General features: G+C 48.1%; 3 protein-coding genes across 15 annotated transcripts in view; 2 read left to right on the top strand and 1 right to left on the bottom strand.

The window, feature by feature from the left end:
- Window positions 1-7,884, top strand: part of SLC31A1 (solute carrier family 31 member 1) — a 28,552-nt gene extending 20,668 nt beyond the window's left edge. For all 13 annotated transcript variants that reach the window (XM_074846549.1, XM_074846555.1, XM_074846552.1 and 10 more), the window contains 4 exons: window positions 225-380; window positions 2,683-2,755; window positions 3,144-3,312; window positions 3,977-7,884. In XM_074846549.1, coding sequence (XP_074702650.1) covers window positions 225-380; window positions 2,683-2,755; window positions 3,144-3,312; window positions 3,977-4,178 — 600 coding nt within the window. In that variant the 3' untranslated portion in view covers window positions 4,179-7,884. The remainder of the gene's footprint in view (window positions 1-224; window positions 381-2,682; window positions 2,756-3,143; window positions 3,313-3,976) is intronic.
- A 1,960-nt stretch (window positions 7,885-9,844) lies between these two features.
- On the bottom strand, window positions 9,845-10,433 carry CDC26 (cell division cycle 26). The gene is made up of 2 exons (XM_074846151.1): window positions 10,300-10,433; window positions 9,845-10,212 (listed from the first exon to the last, which is right to left on the bottom strand). The coding sequence occupies exons 1-2, from the start codon at window positions 10,378-10,380 to the stop codon at window positions 10,024-10,026; spliced, it is 270 nt and encodes an 89-aa protein (XP_074702252.1). The 5' UTR covers window positions 10,381-10,433; the 3' UTR covers window positions 9,845-10,023.
- Window positions 10,434-10,660: 227 nt separating this feature from the next.
- Window positions 10,661-19,773, top strand: PRPF4 (pre-mRNA splicing tri-snRNP complex factor PRPF4). Its single transcript, XM_074846204.1, has 14 exons — window positions 10,661-10,817; window positions 11,563-11,740; window positions 11,949-12,135; window positions 12,364-12,451; window positions 13,203-13,282; window positions 13,537-13,630; window positions 14,531-14,625; window positions 14,926-14,984; window positions 15,626-15,749; window positions 16,985-17,074; window positions 17,368-17,490; window positions 17,633-17,740; window positions 18,447-18,565; window positions 18,741-19,773. The coding sequence occupies exons 1-14, from the start codon at window positions 10,746-10,748 to the stop codon at window positions 18,932-18,934; spliced, it is 1,611 nt and encodes a 536-aa protein (XP_074702305.1). The 5' UTR covers window positions 10,661-10,745; the 3' UTR covers window positions 18,935-19,773.
- Window positions 19,774-20,023: the final 250 nt, after the last annotated feature.

Genomic DNA, 20,023 nt, shown 5'->3' with positions numbered 1-20,023 from the left:
GTGCAGCAATACGATGATGTAAAGCTCAGAGGGACACACCTCCTTTAAATTGTCCTGCTCACTTTGCCGTGTGTTCTCTGTAGTCAGAGTGCAGGACTGTGAGGATGCTCCAGAAGTTTATCTGCAGGCAGTAGTTCTCAGTGGTTTAGAGTCTTTTCTCTTGTAGTAGCAGTAGAGAGACCATATTCTTTTAGAAAAGTGCTTCTTATTATTTTTTTTTTCAGGGTCCAACTTTTCTACGTGCCTTTTTGAATATCTCTGTTGTAAAGATGTCTCACGATCACATGAACAGCTCCATGTTGCCAGTCACGCATCCTCCTGAACATCACCATTCAACGGCAGCCCCAGGACATGGTCATGGATCTGACATGATGATGATGGTAAGTGGAAAAGTCATAATTAACCAGAAAACTTCTCCTTGTCTGTGGTTCAGAGTAACTTGTCACCTTAAAGGCTACGAGAACTGGAAATTAAACTTAGCTGTGGAAAGCATGAATCAATTCAGTTAAAATACAGACCCCACTGTGGCTCTTCTGGAATAAAGAAGTGGCATGAGGTGATATGCAACATGAAATGTATTTCAGAGCTGGACATCCTTTGGCAAAATGGTCTTTTCTTGCAAAAACCTTTCTAGCAGCCAGCCTGGTATCTGCTCTGTAGCCAGCTAAAGGCAGAAATGCAAAGTAAACATTTTCCTGCAAGAAATGGAGGTGGATGGAGTTCTTCGGGCCGTTAGTGTTGGCAGAAGCCTTAACCAGCACTGAGAGGATTGCACACTAGTATGATGGATTGTGCTGACCTGCAGGCAACCAACCTCTGTGCCCTTTTCCTCCTGAACTTTAAGTACGCGCTCAGTTTGGCGAGCAAAGTGCTACCAGGGCTCTTTGCCACGTTGGTGTTAAGGCTGTGTTGGTCCTGAATCCTGCTGCTCTAGCTAGCTTTGATTTAAACAAGTTCAGACTTGTGCGTGCTGGCATCACTGAAGCTTTGCAGAAATCCTGGCCAGAGTTCCCATGGAGATGACTGTAGGATCTGGGTTTGTGTGTAGCCAGTTCTAGGGACTTTTTCAGCTTTTTCTCCCTTTTCTGAAAAGTTTTGGAGTGAGTTTCAGGTTATTAAAACATGACTATGGTTAAACTTTGGAAGGAGAGGAGAGAGTGTTTCCATTTCAAATGAGAATATACTCAGGAGTATATTTTGCAAGCCTTCAGTTAAAGTTCACCTGCCAGCTATATGCCCTGAAGAAGGGATCGAGAATCACTGCTGCTTCTTATACTGCAAACAGTAACATAGCAGGAGAAAAGAGGGCTAGGACAGCCTTCCCCTTCGTGAACATGGCCCAGTACAAAGCCCATTAGTGCTGGTGGAACTTACAGTCCAGCATTGTCACTGATGTCTTTATCAAGCTCTTCATGTAATCTAACAGCGGAGTGTTGACTTTCTTTGATCTGTAAATGTTGTTTCTTTACAAGTGTCAAGTACTCTTATCTTCAATGGATAGTTACAGGATCCTGCCTTACCCTACAACTAAAAAACTGTGATTGCACAAGATTTTGAGTTAACATTGCACATAAAACTGTCAGGGAAGGAAGTAAATAGGTACAGCATCTTAGATAACAGACTGAACACGTTTTAATGTATGCATATTCCCATTCCTCACTTGCACCGAGTAGCAGGCTCTTTCAGCTGTGGTTTATAAAACAAGGCTGTAATGCTCTTTGGTTTGTGTGGTTTTTGTTTTAAATGTAAAAATGTTAAATTCATTAAAGAAATGGAAGTACTCTCTGAAAGATGGTAATTTTTGCTCTGGGGATAATGAGTGTCTGCTGATTCTTATGGATGCTAAAATTAATCGTAATTCTGATCTTTAGCAAATAACCTTAATTAAGCAATGAGAGGAGTTCAAAGAGAATTTCCTCTAGCTTAGTGAGTACTTTACATGTGAAAACAGTGTATGCAGCTGCGGTTAAGACCTGCTAAACTGCAATGTATTTACCTGGATGGGAAGATTATATGTACTCTAGCTGGCTGGGGGATCAGAGCTTCCTGTGCAGGTTCAGGAGCCCTTATTTTCACCCAGGGGAAGCTGTGGTGCTGCCTTATATATATACTCCTTGTTGTACCTGTATTTAGGCCTCTATTTCCCATGGGATATGGCACTTCTCTGTAGAGAGACAATAGTCTGCTGGCACAGTGCAGGATGGGACCAGAGGATTCAGCTATACAAGCCCTTATCCATGTGAGCTCACAGGAGGTCAGGGTGAGAGAAGAAAGTGCCCTGTACCACAGCCCGTGAGTAGTCATGAGGAGGCAAGGAAGAGCTCCACAGAGACATCCCCAAGCCTTGACTGCTTCTGATGCTGAGGAGAAAAGGAGCTCCAAAAGCAAGGAGAAGGCACTTTTCTGTAGCAGGTACTGTGAAGGACAGTGCCTTCTGCCCGGGGACACTGCCTAAAAAAGCTGCCCACTAGAAGCAGCTGGAACCTGGAGCATCTTTAGCCATGTCTCGCTTGTGTGCGTTACACTAGATTTACTGAAGAGTTTCTTCGAGTCTATCTGGTGACCAGCTGAAATGATCTAAGTTCTTGTCATAATACAAAAACCTTTGCTAAATCTTCTTGTGAGCTCCATCTCAGGATGAGCTATTCAGGCTCATCTTGATGTTCTTTATGTTTTGGGCAGGCAATGACTTTCCACTTCAGCTATGAGAATGTGCCATTGCTGTTTTCGGGACTTATAATCAATACTCCTGGAGGTTAGTAAAACTGTCTTGTCCAGTCCAAACAAAAAGTTTGCAACTGATTAATGTTTCAGGTATTATCTTGCTATTTATGCCAAAAATATGCAGGCACACTGCATTGAGTCTTTTAAATGGCATCTCTGGGGTGAAAGAAAAAGAGAGATGTTTGTATTGTTTGAGAATTTGACTGGTCTTATTAGCAACAGTGATTGCTGGTTTCAATTCAGGGGTGAAATTCCCATCAGTGTATGGATGAAATTCCCATTCACTGTCTGTACATGCGTGCACACAGCCATAGCCTGTGCAGTGATGGGGTTGTTGAATCACACAGTGTCTCTTCTGACGTGTTTTGAAGCAAATGGCTTTTGTTGCACAGGTACAATAATGTTTCTTCTTTTGTCAGAAATGGCTGGTGCTTTTGTGGCTGTCTTCTTCCTGGCCATGTTTTATGAAGGCCTTAAGATTGCTCGAGAGTGTCTGCTCCGTAAATCCCAAGTCAGCATTCGATACAACTCCATGCCAGTGCCAGGTCCCAATGGCACTATCTTGATGGAGACGCACAAAACTGTTGGGTAAGAATTTCACTTAATTCTAAGACAAACTTCTTCTGCAGCTGACAAAGGCTAAAACTGGGACAGGAAAAACTTTATGCAGCCAGTATCACTCTCTGCAAAGTGTATTGACTCCAGATTGGAACACTGCTTGACACTGGAGGGCACTGTGCTTGAGTCACTTGGCCACCCTTTAGGAACAAAAGGAGGAAAGCAGCAAGGAGTCAAATAAGCTTGGTTTTTTTTTTTCCAAAGCAGTAATGAACACATTTGTGGAGTTCCCAGGAACAGATTTGTGTCTTGCAGCCAGCGATCCTGACAGAAAATACTTAGGATCTTTCTGTTGACAGGTAGTCAAAGCCTCTGCTCAGAAAAGAAGCCATTCTGCTTATTAAATGTGGGGGTACAATAAGCTTGTAGAAGTCCATTCCTCAGCTAAAAGTTTTGTCCTCCCAGCAAGTACCGTGCTTTCTTTGTTATCAGTCAGCTCTGTGGGGAAAAACACAGTTACAAGCGACAGATGCATGCAGAAGTCTATGTCCAACCTTCTTTGTTATCTTCTCTGCCATTTCATGCCCACCTTGGCATCCTGTCAGCCTAAGAGCTAAGTTTTCTCTTCGGGGATGTGCCTTTTCCCGCCTCTGTCTCGTGGATGCTGACTGTTCTTTGGGTTTTGTGTTCTCAGACAGCAGATGCTGAGCTTCCCTCACCTCCTGCAGACTGTACTGCACATCATTCAAGTCGTGGTCAGTTACTTCCTCATGCTGATCTTCATGACGTATAACGGATACCTCTGCATAGCCGTGGCGGCAGGGGCAGGGACGGGCTATTTCTTCTTCAGCTGGAAAAAGGCAGTTGTTGTGGATATCACGGAGCACTGCCATTAACACTGGATGCTGCCCAGAAGCCTCTCCACCCCACTGCTCTCTTGAAGCGCAGCCATCATGAGGACTGGATCATTCCTAAGCTGAAAGAGAATCAATCTGAAGAAAATCAACTGGAGTTCACCACAAGTTCCTAGCTGGGGTGTGGGGATGTGAGGAGCTGGGGTATGCTGCTCCCCTTTGCTGCAGGCTGGCAGCAGGGCTGACTCTTGAGGGTCCCGTGGTAGCCATTCTTGGCTAGGATTTGCTTTATTCTTAGATTATGCAGTGATTGAAATTAGTTGGCTGACAGAAATGTAGAAATTATTCTTTAAAAAAAAACAAAACACAAAAAAAACCATTTTATTTTTAAATTGCAAATGCTCATCTGTGAGGGTTTTATGAACAGTAGGGTAAAGATTGAAGTTGCCAATGGAGCCTACGTGTGCAAATGGCTATTTTAATTTTACTATTTTTCATTATGTACATAATGCTGGGGAGGAGATCTCCCTGGCATTGTGGCTTTTGGGGCCAATGACACCTTCTGATGCAGAAGGACTCAGCCTCTGAGGCAGATTTGGTGCTGCACATTAGACACACTCAGGTGTGTCCTGGCAAGGGAGTACTTTGACATAAGTATGTGACCCGTGTGCTTCAGGGGTCTCGATGAGTCTGTCCTCCAAGCCCATCAGAGTACGATGAGTGTTGCTAATCTTCTGATGTATCCAGCAGCTTTACTTGGCGTCAAGTGGTAACGTTTGGGTTTGGCTGCTCTCACTTCACAATCATGGAAATATACAGAGTAGATGCAGGACAACAATTGTGTATTTACAGGGCAAAAAGATTTTAAATAAACCATTGAACCCTCATTTACTTCATGTTGAATTACGCCTGGATGGATCTAGAGCTAGACTGTTGGTTCACTAAAACTAGTTCTGTAAATGAGGCAAGAGCTAAATAATGATTCCTTGATTGAGATGAAGGAAGTCAACCCTATTCCTGTAAAGGAGAGATTTGGGGAAGATAAGAAAGAAAAGATAGGACTACAGCAGCCTTTGGTCTCCAGTGAAATTTGGAGCAGTTTAGGCTGATGAAAAAGTATTCCTGACCCAGATGACTCCTCTTTGTCTTAATAATCATGCTGTGACCATGTTAGCTTGGAGATGTAAGAGTTATCAGTGCCAGTGGTGGACAAGTGTTGTAGCACAGTAAAGAACTTGTTCTGTGCTGTGAGCTCGGCGCGTTTCACGGGCAGGACAGGCTGTGACACAGGCGAAAGCAGCTTCCTCTGTGTGTGATGCCCAGAACATGCTTTGGGTTTTCTAGGGAGCAGTTTTGGTTTAGCACTTCATTCTTAAACTGCTTCTTGTTGTAGGGAATGTTGTGCAGAGTATGGTGCAAAGTCTTCATTCTCCTCAGGATGCCCAATTTGTGCCTGTAACTGGTTGAAAGGGAAGATGGTTGGATTTTCAGAAAGGCACTGAAAAACAGACACCACTTTCAGGCTGGGACTGATGTCTGGGATGTGCCATGAGAACAGGGAATCCTTTTGAGAGGAAAGTATTCGGGCACATGCAGTAGCAGTTTTTTCTCCGAAGATGCTACTAGTCACACTGTTAGCAGTAGCTGTGTAGGGAAAGCTGATCTTTGAAGAGGAATTACATTTCTTTAGCCCATAAGCCTTTCAGGGCGAGGCCCATCCCTGTGTACGTTGCTCTTCGCTGTGCTGATGCTACTACAGCAGCACAGAGCCCACCCTCAGCCTCCCACCCTCTTTGAAAGGCAGCAGGAAATCTGTTACTGCCACTACCAGGATCTTGGATCGCACCATCTAAAGTCAACTGTCCTGGGTTGATGCCAGCTATTTATTTGGACATTTTGTTTTCTTTGGGCAGTCTATTTATACAGAATAAAAGGAGATGAGTTAAAAGCAGGCTTAGGTTTCTAAAGAGCCTCTTTCTGTAGCAAATTTGCATCTGGGTGAAGGAGGCAAAGTTATTTTCATGGAAAAATTCCAGCCACCTCCTGATGAGAGACAGGAAAAGCTCTTCCCTGGTCTGGTTTTTGAAGGGAGTTATGTTTGTAGCAGACTGCAGAAGGAGATACAGATGCCCTCTCTCTGTATCCGTCACAAAGGTAAAAATCTTCTGTGCCCTCTAAGCAATCACGGCTCTCTGTGAGAATGGAAAACAGACCCCTCCAATCCCTGCGAGAGAGCTGTGAGGAAATCTTGGTGTTTGTCAGAGAAAATTGAGGCAGTTAAGTGCTGCAGATGGTTGTTTATGTTTTGAAAGCTTTACACTGCAGGGGCTTGATCCCTGAAGGAGTTCAGAGCTGATGTTGCCAACACCTCTTCGATCGGTTTCTCTTGAACGAGCTGGAGTTGTTGCCCTTACAGGGATGTCTGATTACAGGCTGTAGTCACAAGTGGCTTTGCGTGATGACAGTAGTTACTTCATATACCTCTTGCTGTGTCTTTCTCTCAAATACAACCTCTGCTTGGCCTGACCCTCTCGCTATCACCTTTTAGCCACCTTTCCTTGTATTCAAGTGACCAGACTTGAATTCTCTGATTCAAGTGATCAGAGATGGATGACTTGGAGATTAGGCAATAGCTGTGGCTTTTCCAGTATAAACTTGGTTCTCTTTTTAGCTTTCTGCCTCATTCTTAATCTGTGCCCTTGAAATTGTTTCTCCCCAAGGATGAGTACCTCTGTTTTCAAAGGGTCATCTCCTCCCCACGCTCCCACAAGAGAGGGCACACAGCTTTCTCCTGTGTGCAGAGAGGGGAGTGACGCTGACCTCGCAGTGGTCACTTGGGGAGCAGGAACCTGGGCAGAAGTCTCCCAAGTGTCTAGCGAGTGCCCCAGCTGCCTTCCAGCAGCCTGTAAGAACGATGGTTTGAGCACTGGGCAGTACCTGAGTTAGAAATGGGAGCCCAGTACCTGAGTTGTTAGAAATGGGAGCCCAAGCTGGGAAGGCGGTTAAGGAGAGAAGATGGAGGGCTGTGTCCTCTCTGCCTCTGAGCTCGCTGATACAGCACGGCACAACTGAGAAAGGGACGTTTCCAGTCCGTGTCTCCCTGCCAGCTTTGGCCATGCTTTTGGTTCAATGTTGACAATCCAGAGAAGCCACCTACCTCCCTGTGTCCCAGCCTCCCCCTGGTCCACCAGATGCCACCATCTGCCATGTTCTTGGCCCAGGTTGCTGTTTGCTTTACCAGAGTCTGGGCAAAACCTGGCCTCCCTACTGACTGCTTTTGGTGCAGTCCCAACCGTTCTGCTGGCTGTATTTAAAGTTGTCCTGATAACACTAAACTTGCATTAAGTAGTGCTTGGAGGGAGGTGAGGACTCTAATGATTACGAGACTTGAGGAAATTAAATTTGTATGTCAACACACATGTAGCATGCTTGGAACGTGATGTCTGGCGTCTCTTTGTACCCTGATGTTTGGTCTCCACGTGCTTTGCTTCTGGATTATCATCCTGGAAGAAGTGCAAAAAGTATCCAGGCTGTGTTCATCAGCTGGCTTTTGTTGCTTTTCTTTGAGTGCCTTTTCAGCTTGTCTGGAGCCAGTCCCACCAAATCCAGCAGGATTTCTAGTTTTGTTTACAGTGGACTGTCTTTTTTGGTTTTACTCTTGCTCTTTGTGGAGGTAACTTGTCTAATATTACTGTGAATATCAAGAATCTCCTGTATATAATTAACCAATAAAATAGATTGCATTTTACTGTGGTGGATGTGTGTTTTGGAAACAATGCTCAATGCAGACTGCAGCTGAAGTGGCGGCTGGTGGCTCTTCCTGCAGCATTCAGAAAGTCACTCCGAGAGGAAGTGCCCGTTTTTATTAGCAAGAGGCCCTGCAGCCGGGCAACTCCAGCCTGGCCTTCCCCAGCCCCTTGTCTCTGGCAGGACTTTTCGGTGCCTGCTGTGACGGGGGGGTGAGCAGCAGGGGCCGAGCGTCCATCTTCGGGTGGTGGGGATGGGCATGAGGAGCTGCATCCTCTGGGCCCACCCCAGCCACCAACAATAAGCCCTAAAGCTGCTGGAAGAGGAATGTGGGAAGTGACTGAGGTGAGTCACCGTTTGTGTCAGTCCAGTTACACTTTGCAGTGTGAGGAAAGCCGAGATGGAAGGAGGAACTGGTGCCTCCCAGATCCGTTTTCCCCTACTGAGGGAGGAGTCAAAGGACCAAGTTTTAGGGAGCTGTGATAATAAGCCCCCTCAGTGCATGGAAGGTGTCTCTGCGCAGCAAGGAACACTCTGCCTCCCAGAGTTTTACTCTACACTGTATTCATCCCTACAAAAGAAATGAGGGGCTGGGTTGGTTTTTCTTCCCCTGTGCAGCCAAAGGATGCCTGGAATGTCCCAGAATGTTTCCCTGTCAGACCTGGGGTGTGCTGGGAATAGCAGAGCGATCCCTCATAGTTTTATGTGGTGTTAGACTGCTAAAGCAGCTCTGCTCTAGGCCAGACCATGGCTCTGTCCTGTCTGATGAGCAGTTTGAAAAGTTTTAAGTTCACAGAATCCCAGAATCATCCAGGTTGGAAAAGGCCTTGAAGCTCTTCCAGTCCAACCATGAACCTCACCCTGACCGTTCCCAACTCCACCAGATCCCTCAGCGCTGGGTCAACCCGACTCTTCAACCCCTCCAGGGATGGGGACTCCCCCCCTGCCCTGGGCAGCCCATTCCAACGCCCAACAACCCCTTCTGCAAAGAAATCCTTCCTAAGAGCCAGTCTGACCCTGCCCTGGCGCAGCTTGAGGCCATTCCCTCTTGGCCTGGCGCTGGTTCCTTGGCTCAAGAGACTCCTCCCCCCTCTCTGCACCCTCCTTTCAGGGAGTTGTAGAGGACGATGAAGTCTCCCCTCAGCCTCCTCACGTGCCCAGGCAGCTGATGTTGTAAATCCAGATACGTGCTGTCAGAAATCTGTCCGACTCTGCTTTTTACCTGACACCATCTATAAGGAAATAGTTGGTGACCTTTGATCCAAGCAACAAATGTCACTACCTGGAAGTCCCATCTCAGGGTGACAAACCAGAGCAACTGGGGTGACGCACTGCCCAGGGCTGAATGGAAGTGGAACGGGTAAGTGTAAAGGAAAAATGGCTTAATCAGAAAATACAGGATATTGTTCCCCGTCCACGTGCCCAGTATGTTCTACTGCATCCAGGTTTGCCCTGCTAAGGACCCCATCCTCATCCCACGGCTGTGCAGCCACCCCTGTGAAACATATGGCACTAGGTGATTTTATCAGACATGGGGCTTCTCTCCTGGCCTCTCGGGAAAGGACAGAGCAGCATCTGGAAGAAGGATTGCCAGTTGCACCTGGAGCTGTGACACCCACTACCTTTATTCACACAGGCTTGTCAAACACTTATCATCAGACACTGCCCAGTACCTTCTCCTTAGTGAGGTCACCAACTTTCGGGGCTAAAGGTTTAAATGAACACATTCCACTGGCTCCCTTTAAGATTACTAAATCAAAAGATCCCCAGAAGATCCTTCTGCAGCGGCAGCGTGTCACCTCCTCACCTGCATCCATCAGGATGCACACAGGCAAAGGAAACACTGTGGTCTTGGTGCTTCCATCCCTGCCTGCGTGGTCTCCACAGCTATTTAAAGCAGCTCGTGTGATTTTTTTTTTTTTTTTTAAAAAGACGTATTTATTTAAAACAAAACACTTGGCCATGGGGCGTTCACGGGCGTGTTAACGAAACTTAAAAAACTCAACAAAAAACAAACAACAAAAAGGAAGGGGGAGAGGCCCGTCCCCCAGCCTCGGGGCCCCTCCCGGCTGGCGCGGGGGGCTGGTGGCTCCCGGGTCGCCCTGTCCCGCCCCGCCGCGGCCCCGGGCCGCCCCCGCCGCTAGAACTCGAAGGTGCCGAAGTGGGCGGCGCGGCCGCCGGCCTTGGGCTGCGGCTTGTAGCCGATGCGGTCATTGATGATCTGCTCCCGGCTCTTGTGGTCGGTGCCCAGCGCGATGGCCGCCGCCGCCGCCGCCGCCTCCTCGCCGGCCGCCACCCCCTCCGCGTCCTCCCGCTGCTTCTTGCGGCTCTGCGGGGCAAAGGGGCCGCGTCAGGGCGCTCCCGGGCGGCAGCAGACGGGCCCCCCGGGGGCGGCCGCGGACGGCCCCGCTCGCACCTCCAGGTCCTTCCGGACGCTCTCGAACTCCTCGATGTCGTCCAGCTTCAGCTCCAGACGCGTCGGCTTCCGCCGCAGCATGGCGCCACCGCTCCGCCTCAGCCGCCGCCGGCCAGGGCCCCGCGCGCCCGGGCCACACCTCCCAGCATGCCCCGCGCCCCAGCCACACTTCCCGGCGTGCCTCGCGCCTCCTGCCGCTGACGGGCACCGCGCCTCCCGGCATGCCCCGCCGTCTGGCCACACCTCCCAGCGTGCCCCGCGACCCAGCCACACTTCCCGGCATGCCTCGCGCCCCTTACCGCTGACGGGCATCGCGCCTCCCGGCGTGCCCCGCGCTCCCCGCCGCGCCTCCCGGCGTGCCCCGCGCCCCCCGGAAGCGGTTGTGAGGCGGCGGAGCCCGTGTGCGGCGCGTTCGCGGCTGGGTTCGGGTTGGCTCTGCAGTCGCTATGGCCTCTGCGCGGGCACCGGCGGCGCGCGGTGGCGCCCGGCCCGCCGTGCGGGCCCCCGCGCCTGCGGAGGTGGGCGTCTGGCGGGGGGGAGAGGGCGGCGGCGGCTCCGGGCCCGTTACCCGCCCGAGGTGGTACCGCCCCGCGGGCCCGGAGCAGTGGGGAGAGGCCGCGGGCAGACCCGGGGGCGCGCGTTTGCTTTTGGGCGTGTGGGGTTTGCTGTGGCGGGGAGCCCCGGTGCGGGGAGGCCCTCCCATGCCGTCGGTGACACCGGAGCTATTCAAGGGGCCCCGCGACTGGGCCGCTTACGTGTTTTCATGCGTTTTTACAGAATCTTTTAATTTTTCTTGGAAAGTTTGTTGTAAAGCTCCTTTCCTGGGAGGAAGGAGCTGTTCATCTTCCATCTCCCTCTGCTTTCCAGTGAGGGCACTGAGAGCTGGCAGTCGGCGTCCCTCGTGCCTTTTCTGGGGCTTGTTCAGCAAGATTAGGAAAAGTTTTATGTTCTGAATTTAAAAAAAAAAACAAACAACAACACCGAAAACCCCAGAGCCTTAAAAATGAGGTCCAAGCAGATAATAAGAAACACAAAACAACACAGTCTAATTTAAGCAAATTATTTAATGTGACACTTTACTTTTAATCTTTGCACCTGAGGCATAGCCTTATTGTCCAAAATTAACACCTCACATAGAATTTTAGGGTTTCTTCATGTGTGTACAAACTTTCTCTAGCAGAGCAGTGCTTTCTTGCAATGCTAAGCTGTTTGTTGTCTCCTTTTTAGCCAAAACACACATAAAATTCTACCTTTACCTTCCAGGCCACAAAGAGCAAGCCTGCAGAAGAGAGCGATGCTCCTCCACCCAAGAGGGCCCCCATCTTTTATGGCAGTTTGGAAGAGAAAGAAAGGGAGCGTCTGGCAAAAGGAGAATCGGGGCTGCTGGGAAAAGAGGGGATGAAAGCTGCGATTGAGGCCGGCAACATCAACATAAGCAGTGGTGAGAATGTTTAACCACCGTTTTTTTTTCCCATCGGGCTCTGGAATGTGACACTTTCAAAAGTCTCTGATCATTTTTGAGCATAATTTAAAGTAAAAAAGGCGAGAGCGTTGCCCGGACTGTTGTCTCTTTGTTTGGATCTTCCTGTTTGAGAGGGATCTCTTGTCTGATTGTTGTTTTCAATCTGACCGTTTTGGTTTTTGTCCAGGTGAGGTCTTTGATCTCGAAGACCACATGAGCGAGCGGCAGGCGGAAGTGCTGGCTGAGTTTGAGCGCAGGAAGAGAGCCCGGCAGATCAACGTCTCCACTGACGACTCCGAAGTGAAAGCCTGTTTGCGAGCCCTGGGGGAGCCCATCACGCTCTTTGGAGAAGGTCCTGCAGAAAGGAGGGAGAGGTGCTGTGTCTGCCCCGAGTGTTGCAAACAGGGAACACTCAGCTTTTCCCTGTTTATCAAATTCCTGATGTTTTCCTTATAGCTGGGGTGCGGTGAGTGCTGCTGGTCAGTAATGCTTCACTACAACTCAGCAAGAATGCTGAGGAAGAAAAAATGGCAGACAGTGATTATTTGTCAGGTTAGCTGAGAATTCACTGAATGAATATGATTTAATATGTTTCTTTCCAGATTAAGAAATATCCTTTCAGTGGTTGGCACAGACGCATTAAAAAAGACCAGGAAAGATGATGACAGGTCTAAAAAATCCAAAGAAGAGGTAATGGTCTCTCTTGTTCTCTCAGTGCTGAGGGAGATATGTATGATACCCTTTGGGATACCTTACTTTGTCTCTACTATGTCCAGGACTCTTGCTTTTGGTCAGTCTGTGGATTCTTATGTCATCCCTTCACGCTCCTCTGTGTTGCCCATTTTAGCAAAACTGTGGCAATGTGTTACCTAAGTCAGGAGCGTTAAGTCTGGCTTGTACTGCAGGTCAAATTCCATGCTGGAGATCAGACATCTGGACTGTTACTACAGCAACTTCTTTATTGTTGCTTGTCTTCATACTTGGGAAAAAAAAATTATGTTCCTGCTACTACGCATCTGTTTCTGCCTTTGATTCTTCTCTCTGAATCCATTTTTTCCTTAGCATTTTTGAGGGTCGCTGTAAGAAATAAGGACAGTTGCTGCAGATCTGGGGTTTCTTCTTACTGGGTGATGTGTAGGGAAGGAGGGAGCTGTATGTCACTAAGTAAAAATGAGATAGTGTTCAATTGAAATATTCTTGAGTGAGATGACAGCACATCAGCATTTGATCTGTAGGGCAGAGTTTGACTTGTCTCTCTTAATCCCTTTTTCTAGGGCTTATAGTTATGCAAAATGCCCTTAGAAAGAGGCCTTAACACGGTAAGATTTAAGAGCAGATGGTGTGGTGGTACTTATGTGCTAAGAGGAGGTCATGTAAGGTAACTGAAGAGAAGAGCAGTATCACATCAGCTTTTTCTTCAGTTTTGTTCTTTTTCTTACAGTATCAACAAACCTGGTACCACGAAGGACCACGCAGTCTGAAAACAGCGAGGCTGTGGCTTGCTAACTACTCACTCCCCAGGTAAGGAAAAACAGCACAAAGAAGGAAGAAGATGCAACCTCTTGTAAATCTAGCCGCTAATCCCACTGTGAGTAGTGCAGGAAATTTGAGATCAAAGGAATGGGGAATGTACACTGGTAGACAGGTCCGGTGAGCTCAGAGTTTGAGTTCTCAGTGACTGACTCTAGCATTAGCCCAGTGTGGGGGAAGGCTTGTTTCCAGCAGCTGGGCAGGGAAAATGTAGGGGCTTGTTACTCCACCTTTGCTCTTCACAGGGCAGTGAAGCGGCTAGAAGAAGCCCGGCTGCTCAAAGAGATTCCGGAGGCAACCAGGACATCGCAGAGACAGGAGCTACACAAATCCCTGCGAGTAGGTTTGGCAGCTGCCCAGCTGCCGTGTTTAAAACTTTTTTTGCTGATCTCCAAAGAGATGAGAAAGATCAGCTGCCTGGAGGTGCTGCCCAGGTGCACGTAGTTCTCTGTGCTGTGCCTGTCACCTGTTGGAACGCTCTGCTTTTTCTCTCTTTCTCTGTTCTAACTTTCTTCAGTGATTCAGAGAGATGTACTTCGGTTGTCCCCGCACTGCCTTGCCTGGAAGCTAAAGAAATTTATTCCTGGCTTTGTCACAGGTGTACCTGGCTAGGAAGGGACTGCTCACTTTCCTCTTCCAGTACCACAGACACTGGTGCATAAAACCAAGGGAAATAAGAACCAACACAGTAATTCAAACCATGTTTTAGGTGACACTGAGACGCCCTTTTTGAGCATGTTAAGTCAGATTCCCAGCATAACTGAACAGAATGGCTCAAGCACACAGTGTGCTGCTGCTCTAATCCTGTTTATACCCAGAGGCTTTAGCTGCCAGAGGATTTGCTTCTCCCCTAAGCGCACCGCACTGCCTGCCCTAGTCTGTCTGGTTGTATTCATTGGATGAGTTGTGGAAAGAGGCCAAAACTACAGTAAGTTCTCTGTCAAACTGTGGTTGCAAAGCAGGTCTGTGGGGTTATTGGTGGCAAGTACCATGGGTGGCACATCGATGGCTAAGCTGTGCCCTAGGGCCGTGCTACCTTAGGTGGGTCAGGCTGGCTCCAGGGCCCTCCTGCTTGGAGCTGGAGTGGCTCAGAGGCAGCTGCTCCCTTCAAAAGTGTCTTTCCAAAGGCCTCTGCCTCCTCCTGCATACCTTTCCCTCCTTCACCTCAGTCTTTGGCTGTGGCTTTCTCTAGGCTGTTTTACTTTACTCATTTATTGTTTTCTTTGTGTTTGGTTACAGTCCTTGAATAATTTCTGCAGTCAGATTGGAGATGATCGCCCACTCTCCTACTGCCACTTCAGCCCCAATTCCAAACTCCTCGCTACTGCCTGCTGGTAAGTTTTCTTTTACAGCACTTGCTTTAGGGGCTGGGAGAGCACAGCAGGAGTGAAGGAGAGGGATGTTACTGGAGGCTTGTGAATCATGAGAGTTCAGAAATGCTTTTTTTTTCTGCTCTGAACTCTCTCTTCACTTTGTGTAGAGCTTAGCAGAGATTGCAGTGTGAGTCAATTAGTTCCTATGGTTGCTTGCCCAAAGTGTGTGGGTATTTTAGCCATTCCAGAATCCCCCAGGGTGTTTTGATCAGTTCTTTGATGTTCCTATCTACACTAATATCTATTTCTTGTCTTCAACAGGAGTGGATTGTGCAAGCTCTGGTCTGTGCCTGACTGCAACCTTGTTCATACTTTACGAGGTAGAGAGCAACTTTCACTGAGACTCTTTGCTTGATTCTTTTGTTCCTCTCTGGGTTGAGTTCCCATATCTGAATTACTTTGTGACTCAAAACATGGTGCTCTTTGGGCAGATTTTATTCTCAGGAGAGCATCAGTCAAGCTTGCAGAGCATGGGCACGTGTCAGATAATCAAGGGGAAGCCCTGTCTCTCTTAGACCTAAGACCTGAGTTTGCTGTTTCTGTTTCTGAATGGTGTTTTGTTTTGTTTCAAAACCTGGTTTGAGTAATTTTGAGCCAACTGTCAGCATTTTTGGCCAGATCACTTAACAGCTGTGAGGTTCTTTGAACAGTGGTCATGACTTCGACTAACTACAAATGTGAAGACAAATCTCTTGCTTCACATGTTGAATTCTCACAACATTCTGAGGGTTACAAACCTTGGTGTTTGATGCTCTTAGGTGGGTCCTACTAGAAGTGCAGTTTAGCTGTTTGCAGGACAGATGTGTCTGGTAGTTACAAAGCAACTCCACCCAGCATGGGAGGACACAGTGAAAGTGTTCACTGGTACCTGACTAATTAGTAACAAAGAAGTGCTGCTTTTCTGAAGAATTGGCCAAGATCACGTGGCAGATTACGAGTTTTGATTTTCCTTTCTCTTAAGGACATAACACCAACGTAGGAGCAATAGTCTTTCATCCCAAAGCCACTGTCTCCCTAGACAAGAAGGACGTTAACCTGGCCTCGTGTGCGGCTGATGGGTCTGTCAAACTCTGGAGCCTTGAAAGGTCAGAATGATACCAGACATGCACAGCTGCAGCATTGTTGTTCTGGGGTTTATTTTGTGTTACTAAACACTGGACATTTACCATCCTCCTGCAAATATAACCTTTTTTTGTAGTTATACCAGTGCAATTCCTGGCCTCAGTATGTGCCACCTTCTTCAGCAGAAAAAGAGATCACCCTGATTAGGGGAATCAAGGTGAGGGGAAATCGTCTGAAAAGAATCAAGTCAGAATTGCTGCTGGGCATTGGTAAACTGCTTTGGGTGACGGATGGAAGATTTGGAGATTGTTTCATTCTAACCTTTCTTTTAGGAGAAAATTTCCCCTGTTGGATATTAAGAAACGAACTTTTTGAGTTATTGGACAGCACCAGTATTCAGGGAGGGACTAACCAAATACGTGACCATGCACAAAAGCTTCAGCCTGTCATGAAAACAAGTGGCTCATTGCACAGTGTAGGTTTGGAAGATGCACAGCATCTCCCTCAAGCCGGTGAAGAAGAGAACGGTGTAGATACCGAGCCCTAGCATCGGCTGTGCTTGAAAAGTGGAGCCCTGCAGTGCACCTCAGGAAGAGGCAGGCAGCTCCGAGATCCTCAGTTGTTTATCCTTAGCTGAAAGTCATTTCTAATGGCAGAAGCGTACCTGTCCAAAGGGACAGGTTGTTTATTAGCCTCATGTGACCATGTCTCTTTAGGTAGCCTGTTAGAAAGAAACTAAATGCTGTTCAGGTCTTCTGCTGAAGGGTACTGACCTGCTGCCTGTAGTTCTGGGAGAATAAATATTCACTCTGTCCTGCCTCCCTGCAACTCTTCAGCACAGCAGGATTTGCTGTAGTTCAGGATGTGTTCTGTGTAGTCACAGTAAAACTCCCTGCAATTCAGGTAGTCTGTGTTTTGCTTCTGCACTTTCAAAGTGCTAATGACGAGGGTCTTGTTAGTTTTCCCAGAAGAACTTTATCCCAGAAGAACTTTATAACCAACAGTTATCCCAGATGTAACCAATAATTATCCCGAAGAACTTTATAAGCAGTATGAGTGCGGGTAGAGGGGTTTCACTTAGAGCTTTATCTGTGTGAACAAAAGGCAGAATTCGGAGTCATTAGTTAAAACTCTGATGCTCCTGTCTGGCTTGCATTTAATTAGCAGATCTTTTGCTGTGACCATCATGTTTGCAAAGGCCTGGCTAGAGCCAGCTACCTCTGACCAGCGTCCGATGATTTTTGTTTCTGTTTTGCAGTGATGAACCGGTGGCAGATATTGAAGGACACAGCATGAGAGTGGCACGTGTGATGTGGCACCCGTCTGGGAGGTTCCTGGGTACTACCTGGTATGGAGATGTGGTTATTTGCTGTAAGCCGTTGCCGTTAGCTGTCTCGCTGGTAGCCCAGGGGGGCCACTGCTTGCCCACAGAGGAGCCCAGCATGGACAAGGATTGGCCATTCCTGGCAACGGCCGGGCTGTTGCAGTGTAAACCTCAGCACGGCATTGGGATTCCTTTCTCTGCCCCTTCTGTGAGACCCTGTTGGTCTCCAGTTGGAAATAAAACGCCCACAGTTAGTGAAATATCCTGTTATTCTCTTTGGAGATACATCCAGTTGGACAAATGCTTTGTTTTTACAGCTACGATCACTCGTGGCGCTTATGGGACTTGGAAGCTCAGGAAGAAATCCTCCATCAGGAGGGGCACAGCAAAGGGGTCTACGACATCGCCTTTCACACGGACGGGTCTCTCGCTGGCACGGGGTGAGTTTGCTTTGCGTCTGGACCGGATGTGAAATATGATCAAGGTTTTGTTGCTGACCAGTGGTTCCTGCTGGTGAGGCTGAGCGTGCTCTGGCAGTCGCTGAAGGCTCTGGTGGGTAACGCTTGGCTTCTCTCTTCCTAGTGGGCTGGACGCTTTTGGCCGGGTGTGGGACTTGCGCACGGGACGCTGTATCATGTTTCTAGAAGGGCACCTGAAGGAGATCTACGGGGTTAACTTCTCCCCAAATGGGTAAGCAGAGAACTTGTATGGTTTAGGTGGAAGCTCTGAGTACAAACCCCAGCTCCCAGCATGTTCTTCCTCCTGAAACAAAGAAATTCACTCAACAGTCAGAATCCAATAGAACTGTTAAGCAGATATTCTTTATTAGCAGCGCTGGGGTCGCCCTGGGGATTCTCCACCATAAGGGCTCCCAAGAACCAGCAAGGGACATCAGTTTACATACACACAAATCATACGTATTCATTAGATTTCCTGGAAAAGGGTGTTTTATGATAATGAGTTCCCGGAATTCATTTACATAGCCTGAGCATGGTAGTAGAAATAGAGTGAGTGGTCGAGGGAAGAAGTACGTGGTCTTCTTCATGGTGTCTCCTCTTTCCAGAGCATGTGATGTGAAGTAAAGTCCAGATGTCTTCTTCCTAAATCATGGAGATCATCCTCCCTGGAGAGATCATCCTCCCTAGATAGTATCTCTGTGTCCTTTTGTTCGAGTTCCCCTTATCTTAGTTTGCCCAGGTGCCCATTGAAGGCTTTGAGGCTGCTATCAGTGAGTTATACAGGGAGCGTTTTACTTTTGTCTAGACAGACAAAGAGGCCTAGGGAAAACAGTTGAGGAGTCCTTGGGAAACAAACACAAGCAAAACTGTCATGCATCACAGTTTAGTCTTAATCAGAAATTCATTGGTTTGAGCCCTTTCACTCTGTCCTTTGGCAGATACCACGTGGCGACTGGCAGTGGTGACAACACTTGCAAGGTGTGGGACCTCCGCCAGAGGAAGTGCATCTACACCATTCCTGCCCATCAGAACCTGGTGACCGGGGTGAAATTTGAACGTAAGTACCTCCCGTCTGATGTTCCTTATCCCTGCCTCTCCTGCGCCGAGGTGGCAGGGTTGGGGCAACTCAAAAACACATCTTCAGGTCAAGGAGGCCTGTAGCAGTTAGCAGAGATTTGGCATGTTTTTATTTGCAGATCTCACTTCTCCCTTTTTCTCATCCTCTACTGCAGCCAATCACGGTAACTTCCTGCTCACGGGTGCTTACGACAACACCGCAAAGATCTGGACTCACCCCGGCTGGTCGCCTCTGAAGACACTGGCCGGTCACGAGGGCAAGGTGATGGGACTGGACATCTCCCTGGACGGCCAGCTGATAGCCACCTGCTCCTACGACAGAACCTTCAAGTTGTGGACAGCGGAGTAGCCCAGAGGTGCTGCTGCTGAACTGGAACGGAGACGTTAACGGCTTTCAACTAAGACTTGCTATTTTTTATATTAAAGAGGCAAAAAAAGGAATTGCCTAGTGCAACACGCCTCGCAGCAGCTGTAGTCACTGGCTGGTCTGGGGCGGAGGCGGTTTCGAAGCACCTGTGTTTGCCAGGGCTTGGCTGAAGTCACATCTCGGGTGATGTTTTTCCACTTTTTAGGACATTGTTTTTATACTGCAGATACTGCTTTTGCTGTAATTTGGAGATGATCCCCCTGCTTCCACCCTCCCTTCCAAGTCAGGCTCACAGGTTTTCTCCAGTCTGTTTGAAACATTTGTGGGAAGCCACACAGCACCTCGGGCACGGTGCGTTGTTCAGCCTCTGGTCATACCCTTCTTGCCTTCCATTTTCCAGGAGCCTTTGGTAGGAGTCTGGGGCTTCAAACTGGATTTGCATTTAATGACAGAAAAACTAGCTGTAAAGAGTTACAGAACTGTAACTTCCCCACCTCCACAAAGGTTGTCTCTGAATGTGGCGGTCTGCATCCCCTTTGTATTCACTCACAGTCGATGTTAAAGGCCAGGAAAATTTTTCTTTTCCATGTAGCATCTCATGTCCAGCTCCTTGGCTGCTCTCATGAGCTGGGTGTTTCAAATCCGTGCAGGTGTCTCCTGGTTAAGTTTTTTCTGTCTCACCTGGGATAATACAAAGAAGGCTGTTTCAGGATTGTCTTGTTCTCACACTGTAGGGAGCTTTCTTATTTGTTGTTTATTCTTTAAATTCAGGTTTTGCAAATGCTGTGTTCTGGAAAATCAAAACATGTTTTGAACGTGCACCCCAGCCTCTGGGTCTGACTGAGGAAGAGAGAAATTACAGGTACTTCACAGCACGTAGTTTGATCTGTCTGCTGCTGTAAGAAACCTTCAGGAGAAAAGAGACGACTGATGCATCTCCCCGTTGTCAGCTGGGGGGCAGCTGTCTGTGCCCTGGGAACGTGAACACAGTTCTGTTCTCAGCACCTGCAGTGCCCTTGGAGATCGTGTTCTAAGAAATAAAACCCAAACCCGCTCACAAGTTACTTCTGA

This window comes from Strix aluco, chromosome 20 (assembly GCF_031877795.1).
Source record: "Strix aluco isolate bStrAlu1 chromosome 20, bStrAlu1.hap1, whole genome shotgun sequence".
Taxonomy (NCBI): domain Eukaryota; kingdom Metazoa; phylum Chordata; class Aves; order Strigiformes; family Strigidae; genus Strix; species Strix aluco.
This window is presented reverse-complemented; position numbering and strand designations above follow the sequence as displayed.

Coding starts and splice junctions, on each gene's coding strand:
- PRPF4 (XM_074846204.1), top strand. CDS start 10,746: ATGGCCTCTGCGCGGGCACCGGCGGCGCGCGGTGGCGCCCGGCCCGCC. Junction 15,750..16,984: donor AAACTCTGGAGCCTTGAAAG/GTCAGAATGATA, acceptor TCTGTTTTGCAG/TGATGAACCGGTGGCAGATA. Junction 18,566..18,740: donor GACCGGGGTGAAATTTGAAC/GTAAGTACCTCC, acceptor CCTCTACTGCAG/CCAATCACGGTAACTTCCTG.
- CDC26 (XM_074846151.1), bottom strand. CDS start 10,380: ATGCTGCGGCGGAAGCCGACGCGTCTGGAGCTGAAGCTGGACGACATC. Junction 10,213..10,299: donor GCGTCCGGAAGGACCTGGAG/GTGCGAGCGGGG, acceptor TTTGCCCCGCAG/AGCCGCAAGAAGCAGCGGGA.